The 22,880-nt window shown below is 40.9% G+C and overlaps 1 protein-coding gene across 2 annotated transcripts in view; it reads right to left on the bottom strand.

Annotated features, from left to right (window-relative positions):
• Positions 1-22,880, bottom strand: part of lonrf2 (LON peptidase N-terminal domain and ring finger 2) — a 130,083-nt gene that overhangs the window by 52,411 nt on the left and 54,792 nt on the right. For both annotated transcript variants that reach the window (XR_004564754.1, XM_034186124.1), the window contains 3 exons: positions 18,396-18,492; positions 11,808-11,922; positions 96-217 (listed from right to left, as the gene is read on the bottom strand). Coding sequence is in view for 1 of the 2 variants with exons in the window: in XM_034186124.1 (XP_034042015.1) it covers positions 96-217; positions 11,808-11,922; positions 18,396-18,492 (334 nt within the window). In the remaining variant the exon portion in view is untranslated. The remainder of the gene's footprint in view (positions 1-95; positions 218-11,807; positions 11,923-18,395; positions 18,493-22,880) is intronic.

Here is a 22,880-nt window from a genome sequence, read left to right as displayed (position 1 = left end):
TATGGCTGAGGGCATATTAGCATTGGGTTATATTTTAACCTACTGAACTAGACTGTTAAAAAAATAGAACTAAAATAAGCGTGTGTAAAACTGACTTGGAGAGCTCCTTCAGCTCCTCCTCATGGATCTTCTTCCTGTCTGCCAACTCATCTCCCAGGTAACACTGCAGTATGTGCTCCATCAGCAGGGTTTTGTTGTAGCCCCTAGTGGCGAGAAACTTCAAAAAGAAGATGGAGAGGTAACATTACAAATGAGCTGAACATCACAGTACTGACAATGCTACTCCTTTTCACTGAACCAAAAAAAATTTAAAGGGCATATCACTCCAGTCAACACTATTTTAATTTAAAATTCTTTTCAATCATTTCTTCAAAGTCTTTGGCTTTTGTGGGCCCAGATATAGCTGATAAAAATAAAATAAGCCAGAGTGCCTCTGAAAAATACAAGGCAAATCTACAGTCATTTTGATTCAGAATGGCAACATGACCATGGGGGCCAGTTTTTAGCTGCCTGAAAGACAGCCTGTGGTCTCTTACAGTACACTTCATGCTTGAATTTATGCTAGTACACACAGTCAATCTGGAATGCTTTTTGTATATAAATGTAACATGGCCTTAACATGGCTTTCAAGTCCAATTCTTTTATTTTGTCGATCAAAGTATTTCTGTCTCTGCCTCCTTTGTAACCTGCAGTGTCTTAAGAAAAAAAAAAAAACAACATCAAATACATATAAATAAGACTAAATAAGCACAAGAAAAGTAGTAATAAATACATACCCTCAAACACAGCCGCATCCCACTGATTTTACTTCTCCTGTGTTTGCACACAGCAACCCTGTAACATACTGTTCTGCTGCCTGCACTGCTCGGGTACCACACAGCTCTGTGCGCAAACGAAGTATTTATCTCCTTTCTACACTTCCAAGTTGTATGTGTACCACATGACGGTCAGTGAACATCCTTGAGTCATATTTGTTATGTTCCATTGTTTCATGTTTGCATCCACAGTCAATGATCATTACGTCGTAAAGGGCCCCTTCACACATAACACGAAGTTAGGTGAAAGAAGCAGAGACCGGACTGCGAACTGCGAAAAATTCCACCTGCTGTCTGGAAGGACACACGGTCGGACAGGCGCGAATGATCCCGGGAAATTGTCGGACGTACATCGCGCTCACACAGCAGCAGCAGCGATTACATGCTGGACATATTATTTATGCTGTGCATAAATCAATGAAAATGTGTAAGCGCAAAATAATGTGAATGCACAGAGCATCATAAGAATAATAAATGTACCGTTTAAATGTAAGACAATCATGTTACTGGCCATGATTCTGTTCTCACTGTAAAAAAAAAAATTAAACAAAAATAAACAAAAAACATATACAAAAAACCCACAACCGCACTTTTTAATATTTCATTCCTGTTGTAAAGAGAGGACAACATAAGAATTATCCTTCTCCTGGACATACACAAGGAAGTAATGAACTGACATGGATAACTTTTGCTAACCCGGAAAAGTACACAAAACTTTTTTTTTTTTTTTTTTTTTAAGAAATATGTTCTATAAGGTTAATAGAGCAAAATTAGCTTGGCTGCTGACTGGCAACCTTGAGCATTTCTCAGGAATCAAGATGGCAGCCGTGGCCATATTGGAGTTTCATAAATTTTACACTTCTCACCTTGATGACATAAGGATTATGTGATACCTCATTTTAGAGGTATTTGAGGGTGGAGAATTGATTATTTTTGGGATATTGCTGGAAAAAAAAAAGATAAACCAGAAGCTGCAGCATCAAGCAAACTTTTATTACTTCTTCCAATAAATGAACCAAGGTATATACGAATACACATACATACACACATACATATACATATATACACATATATACACATACATATATACATACATATATACATACATATACATACATATATACATATATACACACACACACACACACACACACACACACACATATACATATACACACACACATGCTGGTCATATAATTAGAATATCATGAAAAGTTTTTTTTTTTTCAGTAATTCCATTCAAAAAGTGAAACTTGCATAATGTATACTTTCATTCCACACAGACCGATATATTTCAAGTGTTTATTTCTTTTAATTTTGGTGATTATATCTGACAACTAATGAAAACCCCAAATTCAGTATATCAGAACATTAGAGTATTGTGAAAAGGTTCAATACTGAAGACACCTGGTGTCACACTCTTATCAGCTAATTACCTCAAAACACCTGTAAAGGCCTTTAACTGGTCTCTCAGTCTAGTTCTGTAGACTACACAAGCATGGGGAAGACTGCTGACTTGACATCTTGCCTGGGCAAAAGACAAAAAAGACTGGACTGCTAGTAAGTGGTCCAAAGGTATGTTCTTTGATAAAAGTAAATTTTGCATTTCCTTTGGAAATCAAGCTCCGAGAGTCTGGAGGAAGAGAGGAGAGGCACAGAATCCACATTGCTTGAGGTCCAGTATAAAGTTTCCAGAGTCACTGATGGTTTGGGGTGGCATGTCATCTGCTGGTGTTGATCCACTGTGTTTTCTGAGGTCCAAGGTCAATGCAGCCATCTACCACGAAGTTGTAGAGCACTTCATGCTTCCTGCTGCTGACCAACTTTGTGGAGATGCAGATTTCATTTTCCAACAGGATTTGGCACCTGCACAGTGCCAAAGCGACCAGTACGTGGTTTAAGGACCATGGTATCCCTGTTCTTAACTGGCCAACAAACTTGCCTGACCTATGGGGTATTGTGAAGAGGAAGATGCAACATGTCAGACCCAACAATGGAGAAGCGCTGAAGGCCACGGATCAGAGCAACCTGGGCTCTCATACCACTTTAGTGCCACAGAATGATCGACTCCATGCCATGCCACATTGCTGCAGTAATTCAGGCAAAAGGAGCCCCAACTATGTATTGAGTGCTGTACATGCTCATGTTTTTCATGTTCAGATTTTTCAGCTGGCCGACATTTCTAAAAATCTTTTTGTATTGGTCTTAATCTTCAGATTTTCTGAAATACTGAATATGGAATTTTCATTAGTTGTCAGTTATAATCATCAAAATTAAAAGAAACACTTGAAATATATCAGTCTGTGTGCAATGAATGAATATAATATACAAGTTTCACTTTATGATGAAATAAATCAACTTTTCATGATATTTCTAATTATATGACCAGCACCTGTGTATGTATATGTAAGCTCTGGACACTACACTCAGGACAGCGAGCATACCATTGTCTGTTCTATATCTGGTAAAGAGTAAAAATAAGCTCTTTCAAAATGTTGCTGAACTTCAACAGTTTGGAATCAGGACTAAACATAATAATTATTTGTTCGCAGAAAACTCAAGTTTCATCCAGTGTAATCAGACATCTGGTCATCCAGTGAAGACCAAGAAGAATCTGATAACACAAAAAGAAAAATGTACATGAAATATGTAGCAAACATTTTAAAACAGTGTTAAATACTATGGTTGAGCCGAACACTCCTTTCAGATGAGTATCCAGTACGGATAAAGCATTTTTGATGAGTACGAGAACGATACGAGTAAAATTCATCAATATCTCCCTACACAGAGACATCTCTCTGCAGCCTCTCTCACACACACAGGCACGGACTGATCTCTCTCTCTGTGCTTGGCTTGACTCTACCTCATACTGTTCTCACAGTACTCCAAGTTTTCTTCAGCTCGCCTCTTTTTCAGTTTGTATGGTATTTAAAGTTACTTGTGAACTTGTTTCGTAACATACGTAGCGCATTTGACAAGACAGAGTTGAGAACAGCTCGTGTCGCGTCGGTCACTGCCTCCACGGCACAGCTTTTTTTTTTTTTAAACCGTATGTGGGAGAACCTTCCTTATGCTGCTTTTGAGAAGAATAAAGTGAACAAGGCTGACATATTATTTACCCGTTTTCCATCATGGATGTTTGCATGAATCACCAAGTTCACACAGATCATTAAAAAATAAACAGTCTTACAGACCACTTACACATATATAGCTGAACACACAAAGTAGTCTATATTAATATTTTTATTAAATATGGCTTCATGCAGTATCTGACATTCTCACTGCAGTTCCTAAAAATAAATTGGTAAGTCGAACAACCGCTCTCTCTCTCCCTCTCAGTCACACACACACACACACACGCACAAACCTTAATACTGTTCAACTTTGTGTGGGGGGAAAAATGCCAAGAACTTTAGGCAGTAAAAATAAATAAATAAATAAATGAAAAAAGAAAAAAAAAAAAAAAGCTGTGTTGAGTATGACAACTCTAGTTTATGCATACTTAGTTCATAATTTTCTACTATACTGAGTCTCAATTCTGAGGCTGTTCTGTAAATATTCATCCATGCACTTAAGAATATTCATATTCTGTGTTCATAAAAACCTTGTTCTGTAAATAGTTCTCTTACTTTTGTGACTAAAAAAAACATTGATTTGAATCTCAATTTTGAGGCTGTTCTGTAAATAGTTTTTAAATAAACAATAAATATGGCAACTTCTGATCAATCCATATCAATTTGATGTAAAATAATGTACTGATTTAAGCCCCACCCATTTCGGGTTAAACAACGCCCACTTCCACTTAGGCCCTGTCCACTACAAGTACAGATACGGATACAGATATTTTAGACGGTTTAACAGATACAGACAGTGGTTTACTCGCTCATCCCTATGAAATGCTGTTTTCAAATGATACTGTCATTATCAAAGGGCAATGTGTGACAACGTTATTATGCTAACCAGTAGGCATCTGAAATAAAATGCAATTTACCGTGCACTTCGAACAGTATGCAGGTTGTGAAATTGTGAATAAATTATCATGTGTACTGCAAAATTAATATCTGGTACGACACAGGAGAATTTATTTATCACACACAGACAACTACAACACTTCAATATCAAGTTCACAATGATCATCTTCATCTTGTTCCCCTTCATCATCTTGGGCATCTGCGTGCTTGTTGATGAAATGAATATAGAATGCATCTCCTCTCTCACACTTGCAGTACTTCGTGCAAGAAAGGCCTGCACTGTGACAGCTGCATTGTGCACTACTGCATGCTTTGCCCTGTGCAATACAGTGACAGTTCACAATATCCAGAAGTCCTTGTGGGGCAACAGGTGCAGTTGAGACTGCTGGTGTGACTGTGGAATCTTTGATGTTCCAGCCAAAGTAAGCAATATTTTCAGCTTCTTGGGGTGGGTCACGTTGATCTGCTGCCTTCCACAGTAGCACCTGGAGATGAGCTCGAAGCGCATGGGGCATCAGGTTGGCATCAGTTGGTGGCGTTTTTTTCAGTGCTGAGGGCTTTTACGGCTTGTAAACAAGCGTACACGTGCTTCATTCATTGCTGTGCATCTCTTCTGCCCATACAGTGGCAAGAAGAAGCCGTCTGCTGTTGCTTTGTGCGCAGCATTGGTTGCACCAGGCTGTCCCAGTACAGAATCAAGACCAGGCAAGTCATGTTCCAGGATTTAGAGTAGTGTTCAGAATAATAGTGCTATGTGACTAAAAAGATTAATCCAGGTTTTGAGTATATTTCTTATTGTTACATGGGAAACAAGGTACCAGTAGATTCAGTAGATTCTCACAAATCCAACAAGACCAAGCATTCATGATATGCACACTCTTAAGGCTATGAAATTGGGCTAAATAGGGGGTGTTCACAATAATAGTAACATCTGCTGTTGACACTAAAACTCAAAACTATTATGTTCAAACTGCTTTTTTAGCAATCCTGTGAATCACTAAACTAGTATTTAGTTGTATAGCCACAGTTTTTCATTATTTCTTCACATCTGCGAGGCATTAATTTTGTTGGTTTGGAACCAAGATTTTGCTTGTTTGCTAGAGTGCTTGGGGTCATTGTCTTGTTGACACCCATTTCAAGGGTATGTCCTCTTCAGCATAAGGCAACATGACCTCTTCAAGTATTTTGACATATCCAAACTGATCCACGATACCTGGTATTTGATATATAGGCCCAACACCGTAGTAGTAGAAACATGCCCATATCACGATGCTTGCACCACCATGCCTCACTGTCTTCACTGTGAACTGTGGCTTGAATTCAGAGTTTGGGGGTCGTCTCACAAACTGTCTGCGGCCCTTGGACCCAAAAAGAACAATTTTACTCTCATCAGTCCACAAAATATTCCTCCATTTCTATTTAGGCCAGTTGATGTGTTTTTTGGCAAATTGTAACCTCTTCTGCACGTCTTTTATTTAACAGAGGGACTTTGTGGGGGATTCTTGCAAATAAATTAGCATCACACAGGCGTCTTCTAACTGTCACAGCACTTACAGGTAACTCCAGACTGTCTTTGATCATCCTGGAGCTGAAACAAAGCTCAAAAGGGAATTTAAAATCATCTCTCCAGCCAAGGTTCTCATACTCTGGTATCACTTCTGTGTCCATGTATGCATTTTGCAAATCATCATACTGTTCCAAAATCTCATCAATAAACTTATAGTTAATGTTAGGTGACTGTGACCGTATAGGAAAAAAGAAGTCCAACACGTCGCAGAACAAGATCAAGAATGTGGTGTTGGCAGCCAATGTATTGAGGTTCATCGAATCCCTTGTCTCGAAATGTTCTCTGAAGCCTGGCTACAACACCATTTCTGCGACCAGTATTGACTGCTGCTGTGTCAGAGATGATCATCTGAATACTGTTATATTTTATCTGTTATCAATTTGATCTATTTTACCTTTATTTTTTATTTATTTTAATTACTGTTTATTAATATATTTTAGCAATATTTATTTGTATATATTTTCTTGTTATTTCTTGATACTTGCTAATTCTTTTCTTGTTACGTTATTTTTAAATAGTATTGTGTAAACTCATGTATTTTTAAAAGTGATGCGGTGCTAGGTGCGGGAGGTTTTTTCATGATCCAATGAAATAAACTTCAAAAAAGTGATCTATGGGTAAAAGTTCATCAAAAGCAACATCAGGAAAATTAAAGTTTTGAAAAAGGTTTTGTAGTCATAACCCTAGTGTGCATATCACGAATGCTTGGTCTTGTTGGATTTGTGAGACTCTACTGAATCGACTGTTACCTTGTTTCCCATGCAACAATAAGAAATATACTCAAAACCTGGATTAATCTTTTTAGTCACATAGCACTACTATTATTCTGAACACTACTGTAAGTGCTGAGATCTTACCTTTCCTGAAGGGGTAGGATACCATGTCACAGCCTGACATGGCATGGAGCCCAAGAATCTGGCTGTACTTTCTAGGTACCTAACTTCTTAACAGTTGTATTGATGTACAACACATTCCATTCCATGTTTCCATTTGAATCTTAGTAGTGACCTGTTTACTTGATGTCCAGCACACCAGAAGGATGAAGACATTGGTGTCATCATGAGGGATTCGGATGGCCTGTGTATCATCTGTCACAACCTGTAGCACAGGGGTGGCCAAGTTCAGTCCTCGAGAGCCACCTTCCTGACACTCTTAGTTGTCTCCCTGCTCCAACACACCTGAATCCAATGAAAGACTCGTTAGCAGACTTTTAATGACCCTTTCATTGGATTCAGGTGTGTTGGAGCAGGGAGACAACTAAGAGTGTCAGGAAGGTGGCTCTCGAGGACCGAACGCCACCCATGCTGTAGCATGTAGCTGCAGAGAGTAACATCTGCCTCAGTATGCGTGACGATACAGTCCTGCTTATTGACAAGCTGGATGTTGTTTGGGAGGGAGTGCCCACACAGGATATTAAGCAGACTTTTGTTGCCAGCATTGTGGAGAATAGCTTCTCAACATGGAAGTAGGGTGTTAAGAGTCAGCCTAATTTCATTGGACCTCCCTCTTCTAGGTCCTTAGCACAAGGAACCCCTTGATCATACTGGACAAACAATGATTTTGTTGGAATCTGGAGGTTAGTGAGCCAAGCGAGCACCAGAGCTTGCAGCCAGGTCACCTGCAGTCCCATTGACTGGCCACCCTACATGATACAACAACTGTACTGCATCAACTAAAACCATATCTGGAGCAGGTGGATCTGTGACAGATACTCCTAAAGATTTGACAAGCAGTTTTGGTTCCTTTTCTCAGGAATCTGTATTCATCAACAAGGGCTGGAGGAACTGCACTTAGGTCAAACTGCAACAACCCACAACCAATTCAAGATGGCGACAGTCACCATCTTGAATACCGAAAAATGCTCAATGTTGCATAAGAAGCAACCAAGCTCATTTTAGCCTCTGAGGCCTGTAGAACACATTTCTGCAAGAAAGAAAAAAAGTTCTGTGTGCTGATCATTTCCGGGTCCAGTACAGGACATAGTGTTGACTACTCAACTATGATTGTGCTCGTATCATGAATACATGAGCTGGCTCTGCGCGTCCCTTTGTCCAGTGCGTACTGAAGCGCTGGTGACCGCATTGCAAAGGTGATATGTGGTTTTATTTATTACAATGAGAGCCTGTTGATGCACACCCCTCACAGTGGCGTCTTGTTAGGTGATATTCTGCATGGCATGATATGTGTTCCCCAGTTGTGCACAGCGATGATGCAGCGGTCAGGTGCAGCTTTGATTGCATGCTCATTGCTGTGCGCGTTGAGACGTGGCTGGAGTGATCCAGTTTGTTTTTATTTTTCCTTATCTTATCATTTGTAGACACAGGTGCAGCACCATGCATTGCACATGGGTGAGTGGGCACGTGACAAAATGTGTTCCCCAGCTTTGCATTGCTCTGACGCAGCGGCTGCAATGTGGATACTACAGTACCACAGCACTGGACGTGGCCGGTGGTCAGCCCCCTCCCTGTGTGATCTCGAATGTCATCCAACGCATGACGTGATCACATCAACCACAGTCCACTGACAAACATAAATGCAGTGCATGTGACCATGTCAGTCAATACATGATCAACACGTCCGCCTTCCCATTGCAGCAACATGCTCACATAGATGGGTTCACGGCCCCAGCCTGTGGGGCAATTGAGCTGGCCATGCTGATTTTTCTGTGAGGCTGTCACTCAGGGTGTGACATGACAGATGGTCCAAGTGGACGTTGTGATCATGTGTCACATGCCGTGCCTGTCGGGTCTGCTGGTGTGCTGGGTTCTTATTTGCATCTCTGTTGTGGTGGTGTGGGTTTACGATATGCTATGGTGTTCCACAGCTGTCAGCTGTGCCATCATGGACATGACAGCCACCCAGCTGTGCACGCTTTGCTGACTGTGATCACACTGCACTGCACCCACGATCCACAACCTCAGCCACACCTCGACTATAGGCTTGTGGTGTGGAGACACTCACACGCCATTTGTGTTGGGGGGGGGGGGGGGGGGCTCACACCGCTCACTCGCATGCCATTTGTTTTGTGGGGGGAGGACGGCACACTCACAAGCCATGTGTTGCTCGGTAACACTCTTGTGGGGCACTTAGAAAATGTGGGGCCATTCATGCTCCAACCACGAAAGTGGTCGCCTGCTCTCAACCTTTGTGCTGGGAGTGCGAATAGCTCCTCCTTTTCTAACTGCCCCACGAGTCGTGTTGGATGTTCGTGGGTGGCACCTGGATTCCTGCTGAGAGTGGGTCAAATGGCCATTTGTCTGGCATTCGCTGACATTCAGGTGCTGGTGTGAAGGCTGCCTTGTAGGCCTGGGCGATTTGGCCTAAAAATAAAACCTCAGATTTTTTTCAGAAAAAATTTGACTTTCGATTTTTATCAAATTTTTTTCCCCTACTTTTGTAAAGAAAACATTTAGTACAAATGACAGAGATAACTCAAAACAAGTTTTGCTTTTATTTTATCAAAAACTTAAAACTAATCCCTACTTACCTCCTGGAACTGAAGCTCCAACTGTTGTTTTTATTTAAAAAAATACACATAGGTAAATGATTCCATCAGAGTAAGCTGCTTTTTAGGGAGAGTTTGCACTCTTGTTCCCCTTGTAAAATGTGGCATTTCTCCCATGCAGCTGGATGCCTCTGTTTTAGATGCTGGAATAAGTTTGTTGTGCGGCTGTGTTTTGTTGCAATGGGCTTCAGACAAACTCTACAGCGTGCAGTCACTTGTTCCACGTCTGTCGCAGCAATCCCAAACCACTGATAAAACTCGCTCTTCCTCAGCGGTAGCCATGTTTGTTATTGTATGAAGGAAACAGGATGGGGAGGGGGGAGCTACGGAAGGTCCTGGAGACAAAAAGGATGCGTCGCTTGCAAGAGGAGAAAAAAAAACTCGAATTTTTTATTTTTTAAATTGTCCGCAACAAAAAACTCGAATTAATCGATAAAATCGATATATCGCCCAGGCCTACTGCCTCGATCGCATCATCTGGCCATGGTGCAATATGGCCGATTATTTTGTGCAGCTCCTCGGCCACAGCATGGTATGTCTGACCTGCATACGACATGCAGTGCGAATGCTGCAGACATTATCAGATGGCAGTGCAACCATTCAAATGGGTGCCCGGCATGAGCAGCAAGAGATTTTAGAGCACATGTGCCGTGCCCAAATGGATGTGGCAACTGCTGTCCAAGACATTCAAGTGCGGCTCTGATTTTCCATGAGTGCCATTCGAATCCTCCTCCGTGCACCATTCTGCCTCACTCGTGTCATGTGCGAAGGGGCCCTAACACAAACGACCAGGGCCCGATCCCATGTCCACGTCACAACTCTCCTGTTAAGATTGCAACAGTCGTCCACTATCATCATCTGCCATCACTTTCTCTCAGACTTTCCATGGTCACAATTACAAACACATGTAAACTTGTGCAACTTTCTGGGCTAGACTCACTGGCTACCAGCATAGCTTAGCCTAGTGTGGGAGAGACCACATTTCATCTCCCTGTGAGCGGGGGGGCACAACAACAACAAATAAAAACATCCCATTCCGTGCTTTCTGGATAGGCAACAGGCATTGTTAGAGTTCTACTGGCCTCACAAATGGAAGAGAGAGCATCTTTGTTTATACCTCTATTCCACAGGGCACTGTTCTCTTACGATCCCCCACAGTCCAGAAAAAGTGTAAAAACGGGATGAAACAGCTTACGTGGCAACCTGCTCAAAAGAAAGAAAGTAAAGCTGCACCCAGCTGCATTCTCAGCCAGAACTGCAACAAACGCCTTTCTGACAAATCAGGTTGAAATTAACTCAAAAATTTCACCTCGATTTCAAAACTGGTGGTGATGACGGCCGTAACTACTGCATATACAAAGTTTGTTCAAGACTGAAAAAGACTGAACAAGAAGTTACTGTGATGCTTCAAAACGCACCACAATTTGCTATCTGGAATCAAACCAGAAGGAACGTAGCTCTGTGGAATAGGGGTATCAGATCCATTTTTTGAAGCCTATTTCCTATGCTCTGCTGACTGCATTTCTGCAGCCTTTCCAGGAAGCGTAGACAAAATGTTCACACTTCTCCCTCAAAAATCTTGACATCATGACTGGTGTTGCTGGACCCTCCCACAACACATGTTCACCATTTCATCATATTCAATATGAAACTCCTCAAAAATACCTAATTCGAAATTTAAAAAAAAAAAATTGCATTTTTCCTGTTCAATACACCCACTGAGATGGCTCTGGGGGGAGGTCCAAAAGGCAAAATCATGCAAATCAACATTTCTCAGAGGCGAAAAAATCTGAGTATTTCAAAACTGCAGATGAAATCAGGCTAAATGTCCCCATGTTTATGGCTTAATATCTCAGGGCATATGGCACGAAAAATCATTTGACATTTCATTTACCAGTGATACGCACTTTAATGTGTCAATTTAGTGATGACATTAAAAACATTGGTACCTCTGACAGATTCTCTTTGCACAAAGGGCAATTGGGGTTGTGGTCCAAACAGCGCTCCAGACATTTTAGACAGAAGGTGTGTCCACAGGATGTGGCCACTGGTTCATAGAATAATCTGAAGGAATAACCACACACAGCTAAATGCAAGCACAATGAACTGGTGAAAAAGTAAACGGTGAGTGATCACCACAAACACCATATGTGCATGTAAAATACACTAATGTCCACACATTGTCACAATCAGCAGAGTTGTGTTCAGACAAATATCAGAGCATAAATATTTATGATTACTTACACGAGCACCACTAATGAGCATAAACCCCACAGTAACAGTAACAGACATAGCAAAGGTACAACCCAAATTCCAATGAAGTTGGGACATTGTGTAAAAATGTAAATAAAAACAGAATGCAAATCTGCAAATCCTCTTCAACCTATATTAAACTGAATAGACCACAAAGACAAGATATTTAATGTTCAAACTGATAAATTTTATTGTTTTTGTCCAAATATTTGCTCATTTTGAAATGGATGCCTGTAACACGTTTCAAAAAAGCTGTGACAGTGGTATTTTTACCACTGTGTTGCATCACCTTTCCTTCTAACAACACTCAAAAAGCCTTTGGAAAATGAGGACACGAATTGTGAGTGTCACGATTAGGTATAAAAGGAGCATCCCCAAAAGGCTAAGCCATTCACAAGCAAAAATGGGGCGAGGATCACCACTTTGTGAACAACTGCGTGAAAAAACAGCCCATCACTTTAAGAACAATGTTTCTCAACATTCAATTGCGAGGAATTTAGGGATTCCACCATCTACAGTCCATAATATAATCAGAAGATTCAGAGAATCAATCAATCAATCAATCAATCAATCAATTTTTTATATAGCGCCAAATCACAACAAACAGTTGCCCCAAGGCGCTTTATATTGTAAGGCAAGGCCATACAATAATTATGTAAAACCCCAACGGTCAAAACGACCCCCTGTGAGCAAGCACTTGGCTACAGTGGGAAGGAAAAACTCCCTTTTAACAGGAAGAAACCTGCAGCAGAACCAGGCTCAGGGAGGGGCAGTCTTCTGCTGGGACTGGTTGGGGCTGAGGGAGAGAACCAGGAAAAAGACATGCTGTGGAGGGGAGCAGAGATCGATCACTAATGATTAAATGCAGAGTGGTGCATACAGAGCAAAAAGAGAAAGAAACAGTGCATCATGGGAACCCCCCAGCAGTCTACGTCTATAGCAGCATAACTAAGGGATGGCTCAGGGTCACCTGATCCAGCCCTAACTATAAGCTTTAGCAAAAAGGAAAGTTTTAAGCCTAATCTTAAAAGTAGAGAGGGTGTCTGTCTCCCTGATCTGAATTGGGAGCTGGTTCCACAGGAGAGGAGCCTGAAAGCTGAAGGCTCTGCCTCCCATTCTACTCTTACAAACCCTAGGAACTACAAGTAAGCCTGCAGTCTGAGAGCGAAGCGCTCTATTGGGGTGATATGGTACTACGAGGTCCCTAAGATAAGATGGGACCTGATTATTCAAAACCTTATAAGTAAGAAGAAGAATTTTAAATTCTATTCTAGAATTAACAGGAAGCCAATGAAGAGAGGCCAATATGGGTGAGATATGCTCTCTCCTTCTAGTCCCCGTCAGTACTCTAGCTGCAGCATTTTGAATTAACTGAAGGCTTTTTAGGGAACTTTTAGGACAACCTGATAATAATGAATTACAATAGTCCAGCCTAGAGGAAATAAATGCATGAATTAGTTTTTCAGCATCACTCTGAGACAAGACCTTTCTGATTTTAGAGATATTGCGTAAATGCAAAAAAGCAGTCCTACATATTTGTTTAATATGCGCTTTGAATGACATATCCTGATCAAAAATGACTCCAAGATTTCTCACAGTATTACTAGAGGTCAGGGTAATGCCATTCAGAGTAAGGATCTGGTTAGACACCATGTTTCTAAGATTTGTAGGGCCAAGTACAATAACTTCAGTTTTATCTGAGTTTAAAAGCAGGAACTTAGAGGTCATCCATGTCTTTATGTCTGTAAGACAATCCTGCAGTTTAGCTAATTGGTGTGTGTCCTCTGGCTTCATGGATAGATAAAGCTGGGTATCATCTGCGTAACAATGAAAATTTAAGCAATACCATCTAATAATACTGCCTAAGGGAAGCATGTATAAAGTGAATAAAATTGGTCCTAGCACAGAACCTTGTGGAACTCCATAATTAACTTTAGTCTGTGAAGAAGATTCCCCATTTACATGAACAAATTGTAATCTATTAGACAAATATGATTCAAACCACCGCAGCGCAGTGCCTTTAATACCTATGGCATGCTCTAATCTCTGTAATAAAATTTTATGGTCAACAGTATCAAAAGCAGCACTGAGGTCAGCACTGAGGTCTAACAGAACAAGCACAGAGATGAGTCCACTGTCCGAGGCCATAAGAAGATCATTTGTAACCTTCACTAATGCTGTTTCTGTACTATGATGAATTCTAAAACCTGACTGAAACTCTTCAAATAGACCATTCCTCTGCAGATGATCAGTAAGCTGTTTTACAACTACCCTTTCAAGAATTTCTGAGAGAAAAGGAAGGTTGGAGATTGGCCTATAATTAGCTAAGATAGCTGGGTCAAGTGATGGCTTTTTAAGTAATGGTTTAATTACTGCCACCTTAAAAGCCTGTGGTACATAGCCAACTAACAAAGATAGATTGATCATATTTAAGATCGAAGCATTAAATAATGGTAGGGCTTCCTTGAGCAGCCTGGTATGAATGGGGTCTAATAAACATGTTGATGGTTTTGGATGAAGTAACTAATGAAAATAACTCAGACAGAACAATCGGAGAGAAAGAGTCTAACCAAATACCAGCATCACTGAAAGCAGCCAAAGTTAACGATACGTCTTTGGGATGGTTATGAGTAATTTTTTCTCTAATAGTTAAAATTTTGTTAGCAAAGAAAGTCATGAAGTCATTACTAGTTAAAGTTAATGGAATACTCAGCTAAATAGAGCTCTGACTCTGTCAGCCTGGCTACAGTGCTGAAAAGAAACCTGGGGTGTTCTTATTTTCTTCAATTAGTGATGAGTAGAAAGATGTCCTAGCTTTACGGAGGGCTTTTTAATAGAGCAACAGACTCTTTTTCCAGGCTAAGTGAAGATCTTCTAAATTAGTGAGACGCCATTTCCTCTCCAACTTACGGGTTATCTGCTTTAAGCTACGAGTTTGTGAGTTATACCACGGAGTCAGGCACTTCTGATTTAAAGCTCTCTTTTTTAGAGGAGCTACAGCATCCAAAGTTGTCTTCAATGAGGATGTAAAACTATTGACGAGATACTCTATCTCACTTACAGAGTTTAGGTAGCTACTCTGCACTGTGTTGGTATATGGCATTAGAGAACATAAAGAAGGAATCTTATCCTTACACCTAGTTACAGCGCTTTCTGAAAGACTTCTAGTGTAATGAAACTTATTCCCCACTGCTGGGTAGTCCATCAGAGTAAATGTAAATGTTATTAAGAAATGATCAGACAGAAGGGAGTTTTCAGGGAATACTGTTAAGTCTTCTATTTCCATACCATAAGTCAGAACAAGATCTAAGATATGATTAAAGTGGTGGGTGGACTCATTTACTTTTTGAGCAAAGCCAATAGAGTCTAATAATAGATTAAATGCAGTGTTGAGGCTGTCATTCTCAGCATCTGTGTGGATGTTAAAATCGCCCACTATAATTATCTTATCTGAGCTAAGCACTAAGTCAGACAAAAGGTCTGAAAATTCACAGAGAAACTCACAGTAACGACCAGGTGGACGATAGATAATAACAAATAAAACTGGTTTCTGGGACTTCCAATTTGGATGGACAAGACTAAGAGTCAAGCTTTCAAATGAATTAAAGCTCTGTCTGGGTTTTTGATTAATTAATAAGCTGGAATGGAAGATTGCTGCTAATCCTCCGCCCCGGCCCGTGCTACGAGCATTCTGACAGTTAGTGTGACTCGGGGGTGTTGACTCATTTAAACTAACATATTCATCCTGCTGTAACCAGGTTTCTGTAAGGCAGAATAAATCAATATGTTGATCAATTATTATATCATTTACCAACAGGGACTTAGAAGAGAGAGACCTAATGTTTAATAGACCACATTTAACTGTTTTAGTCTGTGGTGCAGTTGAAGGTGCTATATTATTTTTCTTTTTGAATTTTTATGCTTAAATAGATTTTTGCTGGTTATTGGTAGTCTGGGAGCAGGCACCGTCTCTACGGGGATGGGGTAATGAGGGGATGGCAGGGGGAGAGAAGCTGCAGAGAGGTGTGTAAGACTACAACTCTGCTTCCTGGTCCCAACCCTGGATAGTCACGGTTTGGAGGATTTAAGAAAATTGGCCAGATTTCTAGAAATGAGAGCTGCTCCATCCAAAGTGGGATGGATGCCGTCTCTCCTAACAAGACCAGGTTTTCCCCAGAAGCTTTGCCAATTATCTATGAAGCCCACCTCATTTTTTGGACACCACTCAGACAGCCAGCAATTCAAGGAGAACATGCGGCTAAACATGTCACTCCCGGTCTGATTGGGGAGGGGCCCAGAGAAAACTACAGAGTCCGACATTGTTTTTGCAAAGTTACACAGCGATTTAATGTTAATTTTAGTGACCTCCGATTGGCCTAACCGGGTGTCATTACTGCCGACGTGAATTACAATCTTACCAAATTTACGCTTAGCCTTAGCCAGCAGTTTCAAATTTCCTTCAATGAATCTGGACAACTTTCTACACGTGAGCAGCAAAGCCGAAAACCAACACTGAATGCTCGTGATCTTTGATCCCTCAGGTGGCACTGCATTAAAAATCAACATCATTATATAAAGGATCTTACCACGTGGGCTCAGGAACACTTCCGAAAACCATTATCAGTTAACACAGTTTGTCGCTACATCTACAACTGCAAGTTAAAACTCTACCATGCAAAGCGAAAGCATACATCAACAACATCCAGAAATGGAAACGTGTGCTGTGGTCTGATGAGTCCACATTTCAAATTATTTTTGGAAATCATGGACATCGTGTCCTCTGGACAAAAGAGGAAAATGACCATCCAGATTGTGACCAGAGCAAAGTTCAAAAGCCGGCATCTGTAATGGTATGGGGGTGTGTTAGTGCCCATGGCATGGGCAACCTACACATCTGTGATGATATCATCAATGCTGAAAGGTACATCCAGGTTTTGGAGCAACACATGCTGCCATCCAAGCAACATCTTTTTCAGGGACATCCCTGCTTATTTCAGCAAGACAATGCCAAGCCACATTCTGCATGTATTATAACAGCATGGTTTCATAGTAAAAGAGTGCGGGTAAAGGCTGACCCGCCTGCAGTCCAGATCTGTTGCCCATGGAAAATGTGTGGCGCATTATGAAGCGCAAAATACGACAGAGACCCCGGACTGTTGAACAACTGAAGTCATACAATAGTGTGCTATGTGACTAAAAAGATTAATCCAGGTTTTGAGTATATTTCTCATTGTTACATGGGAAACAAGGTACCAGTAGATTCAGTAGATTCTCACAAATCCAACAAGACCAAGCATTCATAATCTACTACATGATTTTTTTTTTACTAATAGCCCAATTTCATAGCCTTTTAAGAGTGTGCATATCATATCATGAATGCTTGGTCTTGTTGGATTTGTGAGAATCTACTGGTACCTTGTTTCCCATGTAACAATAAGAAATATACTCAAAACCTGGATTAATCTTTTTAGTCACATAGCACTACTATTATTCTGAACACTACTGTACATTAAGCAAGAATGGGAAAGAATTCCACTTATAACGCTTCAACAATTAGTTTCCTCAGTTTTCAAATGCTTATTGAGTGTTGTTAGAAGGAAAGGTGATGTAACACAGTGGTAAACATACCACTGTCCCAGCTTTTTTGAAACGTGTTGCAGACATTGATTTCAAAATTTCAAAATATTTGCACAAAAACAAAGTTTATCAGTTTGAACATTAAATATCTTGGCTTTGTGTATTCAACTGAATATAGGTTGAAGAGGATTTGCAAATCACTGTATTCTGTTTTTATTTACATTTCACACAATGTCCCAACTTCATTGGAATTGGGGTTGTAATTTCTTCTTGTCTGGTGATTTATCCATTTTTTTTAAAATTATTTCTATATCTCCTACAAAGTATCCCCTCCAATGAAGTATAAGCAAGTCTTAGAATGTCTTAAGCTGTACCATCACTACAACAAGCTTTCCAAGTCAGCTTCCTTGGCTGGTCAAAATCCATAAACATCCAATAAAATACAATCAGCACTAAAAGGGAGGGGTAGGGAGGAGGGTAAAAAAAAAAAAAAAAGAAGAGGTACAGGACTTGAATAATAAAGTATTCTTTAACTAATTTTAAGCTCAGAAAAAAATACTTTCAGTGTATCGAACTGTTTTATTTAAAAACATCATCTGAATTCTAGTAAATACCAAGACAGGGAGGCTGTTGTTATACATGCATACAATTAGTAAAAATCATTTTAACTTCCTGTGGATTTGAAATATTAAAATGCATGCAGTCACCTCATGCACAGTGAACACTCCAGGTCACTACTGTCCAGAAGCACAGCAGAAGAGGCCGTCTCTCCTCTAAACACCTCAGCTGCCTGACAGCTGCTTGCTGAAATGACAGGAGGAGGGGAAAAACATCACATCACGTCAACACACTTACAGAAGTATGTGGCAGTTAAGTAATCTCGCATGTCTGTGGGATGGGTAAAGTGTCAGTCACAATCGGATGGACTAAGGAAATGTATGAGAAATATATACAAAATTTTGATATCCGTTCATGTCCATTTTTGTTCTGTACAAGTACTTTTCTCATTCATTAATGTGCAGAGGAGTGACCCAGGGTACATAAGAAGAATGATGCTGATGTTGGCGCTACCAGGCAGGAGGAGAAGAGGGAGGCCAAAGACGAGGTTTGAAATAAAATAAAAGTCATTAAGGCAGATGATGTGGAAAGATTGATTGCTGAAGGCAGCTGAAACACAGCCCACTGTAAACACACACACACCCACACTTCAGGCTTAATTACACAGTCAGTGACCTAGTCAGTTAATTAAAGTGTGCATGCACGAGTTAGTGGTGAGAATTATGTGTAATTGTCAGTGATTTTTCTAAGAAGCCAAAGTGCTCATTGAAAGTATTGTAATGAAAATAAATAAGTTCATGTTTTAGTTCTTGTTAATTAGTTTCATGAGGAACAAACAAACAAACAAAAAGTCAAATTGATTCCCCTCAAAGAAATCAGAATAGTTATTTTCCTTCATCCACATCATCATATGATGTGCTACAATTTTGTGAAGTATCGATGAAAATCAAACTGGTTTAGGAGAAGTTGTGCTTATGAATTCAATATTTCATGATTAATCAATTAAAGACAAAAGTCCAATTATCTTTCCCTTGCATTAGACCAGAATTATTTGCCTTCACACATGGGGTGGTGGCCAAGTGCAGGGGTGGTGGCCAAGTGGTTAATGCGCTCGGTTTCAGTTCAGAAGGTTCCGGGTTCAAATCCCACCCCTGCCACATTTCTCCATGTAATGTGAAGTTGCGTCAGGAAGGGCATCCGGCGTAAAACTTGTGCCAATTCAACATGCAGATCCACCTTGGATTTGCTGTGGCGACCCCAAGTGCAAACAAGGGAGCAGCCGAAGGGACTTACTTTTACATGCATTCATATAAGTTGTGATACCATTGTGTGACTTCTAATTCATGGGGCAGATACTGTAACCAAATCAATTGTGCATTTTGTGATAAAATAAAATCACCAAACTTGGCACACATGAGCTGGATACCTCGACATACCTTTTCCGATTGGGAGACACTTAAATTTCTTTCTTTGTGCAATTATTGGTGAGATTTTATAAAAGCCAATAGTGTGTGTATATATATATATATATATATATATATATATATATATGACAATCTAAAAAAAATTCAGGAAATCACAATGTATGATTTTTTTAATAATTTAATTGTATGTTACTGCTGCAAATAAGTATTTGAACACCTGTGAAAATCAATGTTAATATTTGGTACAGTAGCCTTTGTTTGCAATTACAGAGGTCAAACGTTTCCTGTAGTTCTTGACCAAGTTTTCAGACACTGCAGCAGGGATTTTGGTCCACTCCTCCATACAGATCTTCTCCAAATCTTTCAGGTTTGACGTTTCAGCTCCCTCCAAAGATTTTCTATTGAGTTCAGGTCTGGAGACAGGCCAGGCCACTCCCGGACCTTGAAATGCTTCTTACAGAGCCCCTCCTTAGTTGCCCTGGCTGTGTGTCTGGGGTCATTGTCATACTGGAAGACCCAGCCATGACCCATTTTCAATGCTTTTACTGAGGGAAGGAGGTTGTTTGCCAAAATCTCGCAATACATGACCCCATCCATCCTCCCTTCAATATGGTGCAGTCGTCCTGTTCCCTTTGCAGAAGAGCACCCCCAGAGTATGAAGTTTCCACCCCCATGCTTCACGGTTGGGATGGTTTTCTTGGGGTTGTTCTCATCCTCTAAACATGTTAAGTGGAGTTGATTCCAAAAAGCTCTATTTTGGTCTCATCTGTCCACATGACCTTCTCCCATGCCTCTCCTCTGGATCATCCAGATGGTCACTGGTGAACTTCAAACGGGCCTGGACATGTGCTGGCTTGAGCAGGGAGACCTTGCTGCCCTGCAGGATTTTAAACCATGATGGCATCATGTGTTACCAATGTAATCTTTGTGACTGTGACTGCCCAGTCCTCAATCTAGTAATTCAATAGAAATCGATGGTTTAACTGCAGATGTGCCCACTTTGAAAGACAGATATGCTGCTCAAGCACATTCATGTCTGTGAAAATGATGGTGCGGACATTCATAAGAGTGACAAATCTCTCAATGACACAAATGTATCCTTCAGGGACTTGATCCAGGGCACAACCAAGACTGAGCAGAGTATAGGTCAACTCTGGTAGGGCATTCCATGGTGACCAAGCATGGGATGGGAGCAATAGTCCTAATAGTCAACTATGACTAGCTAACATCCAACTAGTCGACTATTTTTTATTAGTCGACTAGTCAAAAGCCATTTATTAAGTTCATTTAACCCTGAAAAGAATGGACTTGCTGGAGCTGCCACTACTCCCTTCACTCAGTGAAGAAAGTGTGTGAACCTTGACAGGTGAATTAATCAGCTCAAAGGGGTTGTCTATGCCTAGTAAATGAATGCAGGTATTGTAGTGATGCTAATGCTGTTTCTTGTATTTGTGATTTTGTGCTTATACCGAGGTGTTCCTAGGCCAGTGTGGAGATATAATCTCTTCACCTAGTCCTGAGTCTTCCCCCGGGTCTCCTCCTAGCTGGTCGTGCCTGGAACACCTCCCTAGGGAGGCGCCTAGGGGCATCCTTACCAGATGCTTAAACCACCCCATCAGGCTCATCTCAATGAAAGGAGCAGTGGCTTTATTCCAAGCTCCTGATGGATGGCCGAATGTCTCATCTTACCTCGAATGGAGACACCAGCCACCCTCCTGAGGAAACCCATTTCGGCCACTTGTACCCATGATCTAGTTCTTTCAGTCATGACCCAACCCTCATGACCATAGGTGAGAGTAGGAATGAAGACTGACCATTAGATTAAGAGCATTGCTTTTTGGCTTCATCTATTCATGCAGTGACAACATCTGTGCCGTTTTTTACTGAATGACAATAAAAACGAGTCAAATTTTAAGCTCCCTTTTTGTCACAACAGTATGGTACAGCAAATGCAACACTGTCCCTGCTGCCCTAATTCTCTGGCCAATCTCATGCTCCATTGTGCCCTCACTCGTGAACAAGACCTTGAGGTACTTGAACTCCATCACTTGGGGCAAGACCCCATTCCCTACCCAGATTAGACAATCCATTGATTTCCTGATGAGAACCATGGCCTCAGATTTAGAGGTGCTGATCCTCCTCCCAGCCGCTTCACACTCTGATGCGAACAAATCCAGTCAGTGCTGGAGGTCACAGGCTGATGAAGCAAACAGAACCACATCATCTGCAAAAAGCAGTGATGAGACCCTGGGCCCACAAAACTGAAGACCCTCCTTCCCCCGACTATGCCTCGATATCCTGTCCATGAATATCACAAACAGGATTGTTGATAAGGTGCAGTTCTCATGGAGGCCAACCCCCACCGGAAACGAGTCTAACTTCCTGCCGAGAACATGAACACAGTTCTCCCTTTCCGAGTACAGAAATTGGATGGCCCTGAGAATGGACCCCATCACTCCATACTCCCACAGTATCTCCCGGGGTACCCCATCATATGCCTTCTCAAAGTAAAAAAAAAAAAAAAAACACACGTAGACTGGATAGGCATGCTCCCAGACCCCTCCAGGATCCTTGTGAGAGTAAAAAGCTGGTTGGTTGCTCCACTGCCAGGACAGAACCCGCATTGTTCCTCTTTAAATTCGAGGTTCAACTATCAGTCAAACCTTCCTTTCCAGCACCTTGGAGTAGGTTTTACAAGGGAGGGTAAGTAGTGTCATGCCAGTTTCACCATGAAGATTCAAAATTGGCTTAATTCATTCAATGTCTAACGGTACCCAAGTAGTCGACTGATGATTTTCATTAGTTGTCGCAACCCTAGATAATTTGATTGTAGAACTACTTGTAATGGTAGTCTCTTTCAGCCTCTGAAAAGAATGCAGATGAAAATACATTTTCAAGTGCCTCCCAATTTGTATTCACCCATACATATTAGTCTATATGCACACCATGTTTGGTTCTTTTGTCATCAAATGCACAGTTCTTGTGACTTTATGAGCTAAGATGCTACACAACATTGAAATACACCTGCCACTGACAGACAGACAGAGAATAATCCACAGATGACCCAGAACCAAACTAAAGTTTCATCAGCATCAGCCCAAAAATTTGAGAGAAAAAGAACTACATATAATTCACACTAGAATTAAGTCCCATTTACTACTTCATGCAACAAGAAGCAAAATTAATTTAATCCCTGCATTATTTATATAC

The sequence above is a fragment of the Thalassophryne amazonica genome, chromosome 14 (assembly GCF_902500255.1).
Source record: "Thalassophryne amazonica chromosome 14, fThaAma1.1, whole genome shotgun sequence".
NCBI lineage: Eukaryota > Metazoa > Chordata > Actinopteri > Batrachoidiformes > Batrachoididae > Thalassophryne > Thalassophryne amazonica.
This window is presented reverse-complemented; position numbering and strand designations above follow the sequence as displayed.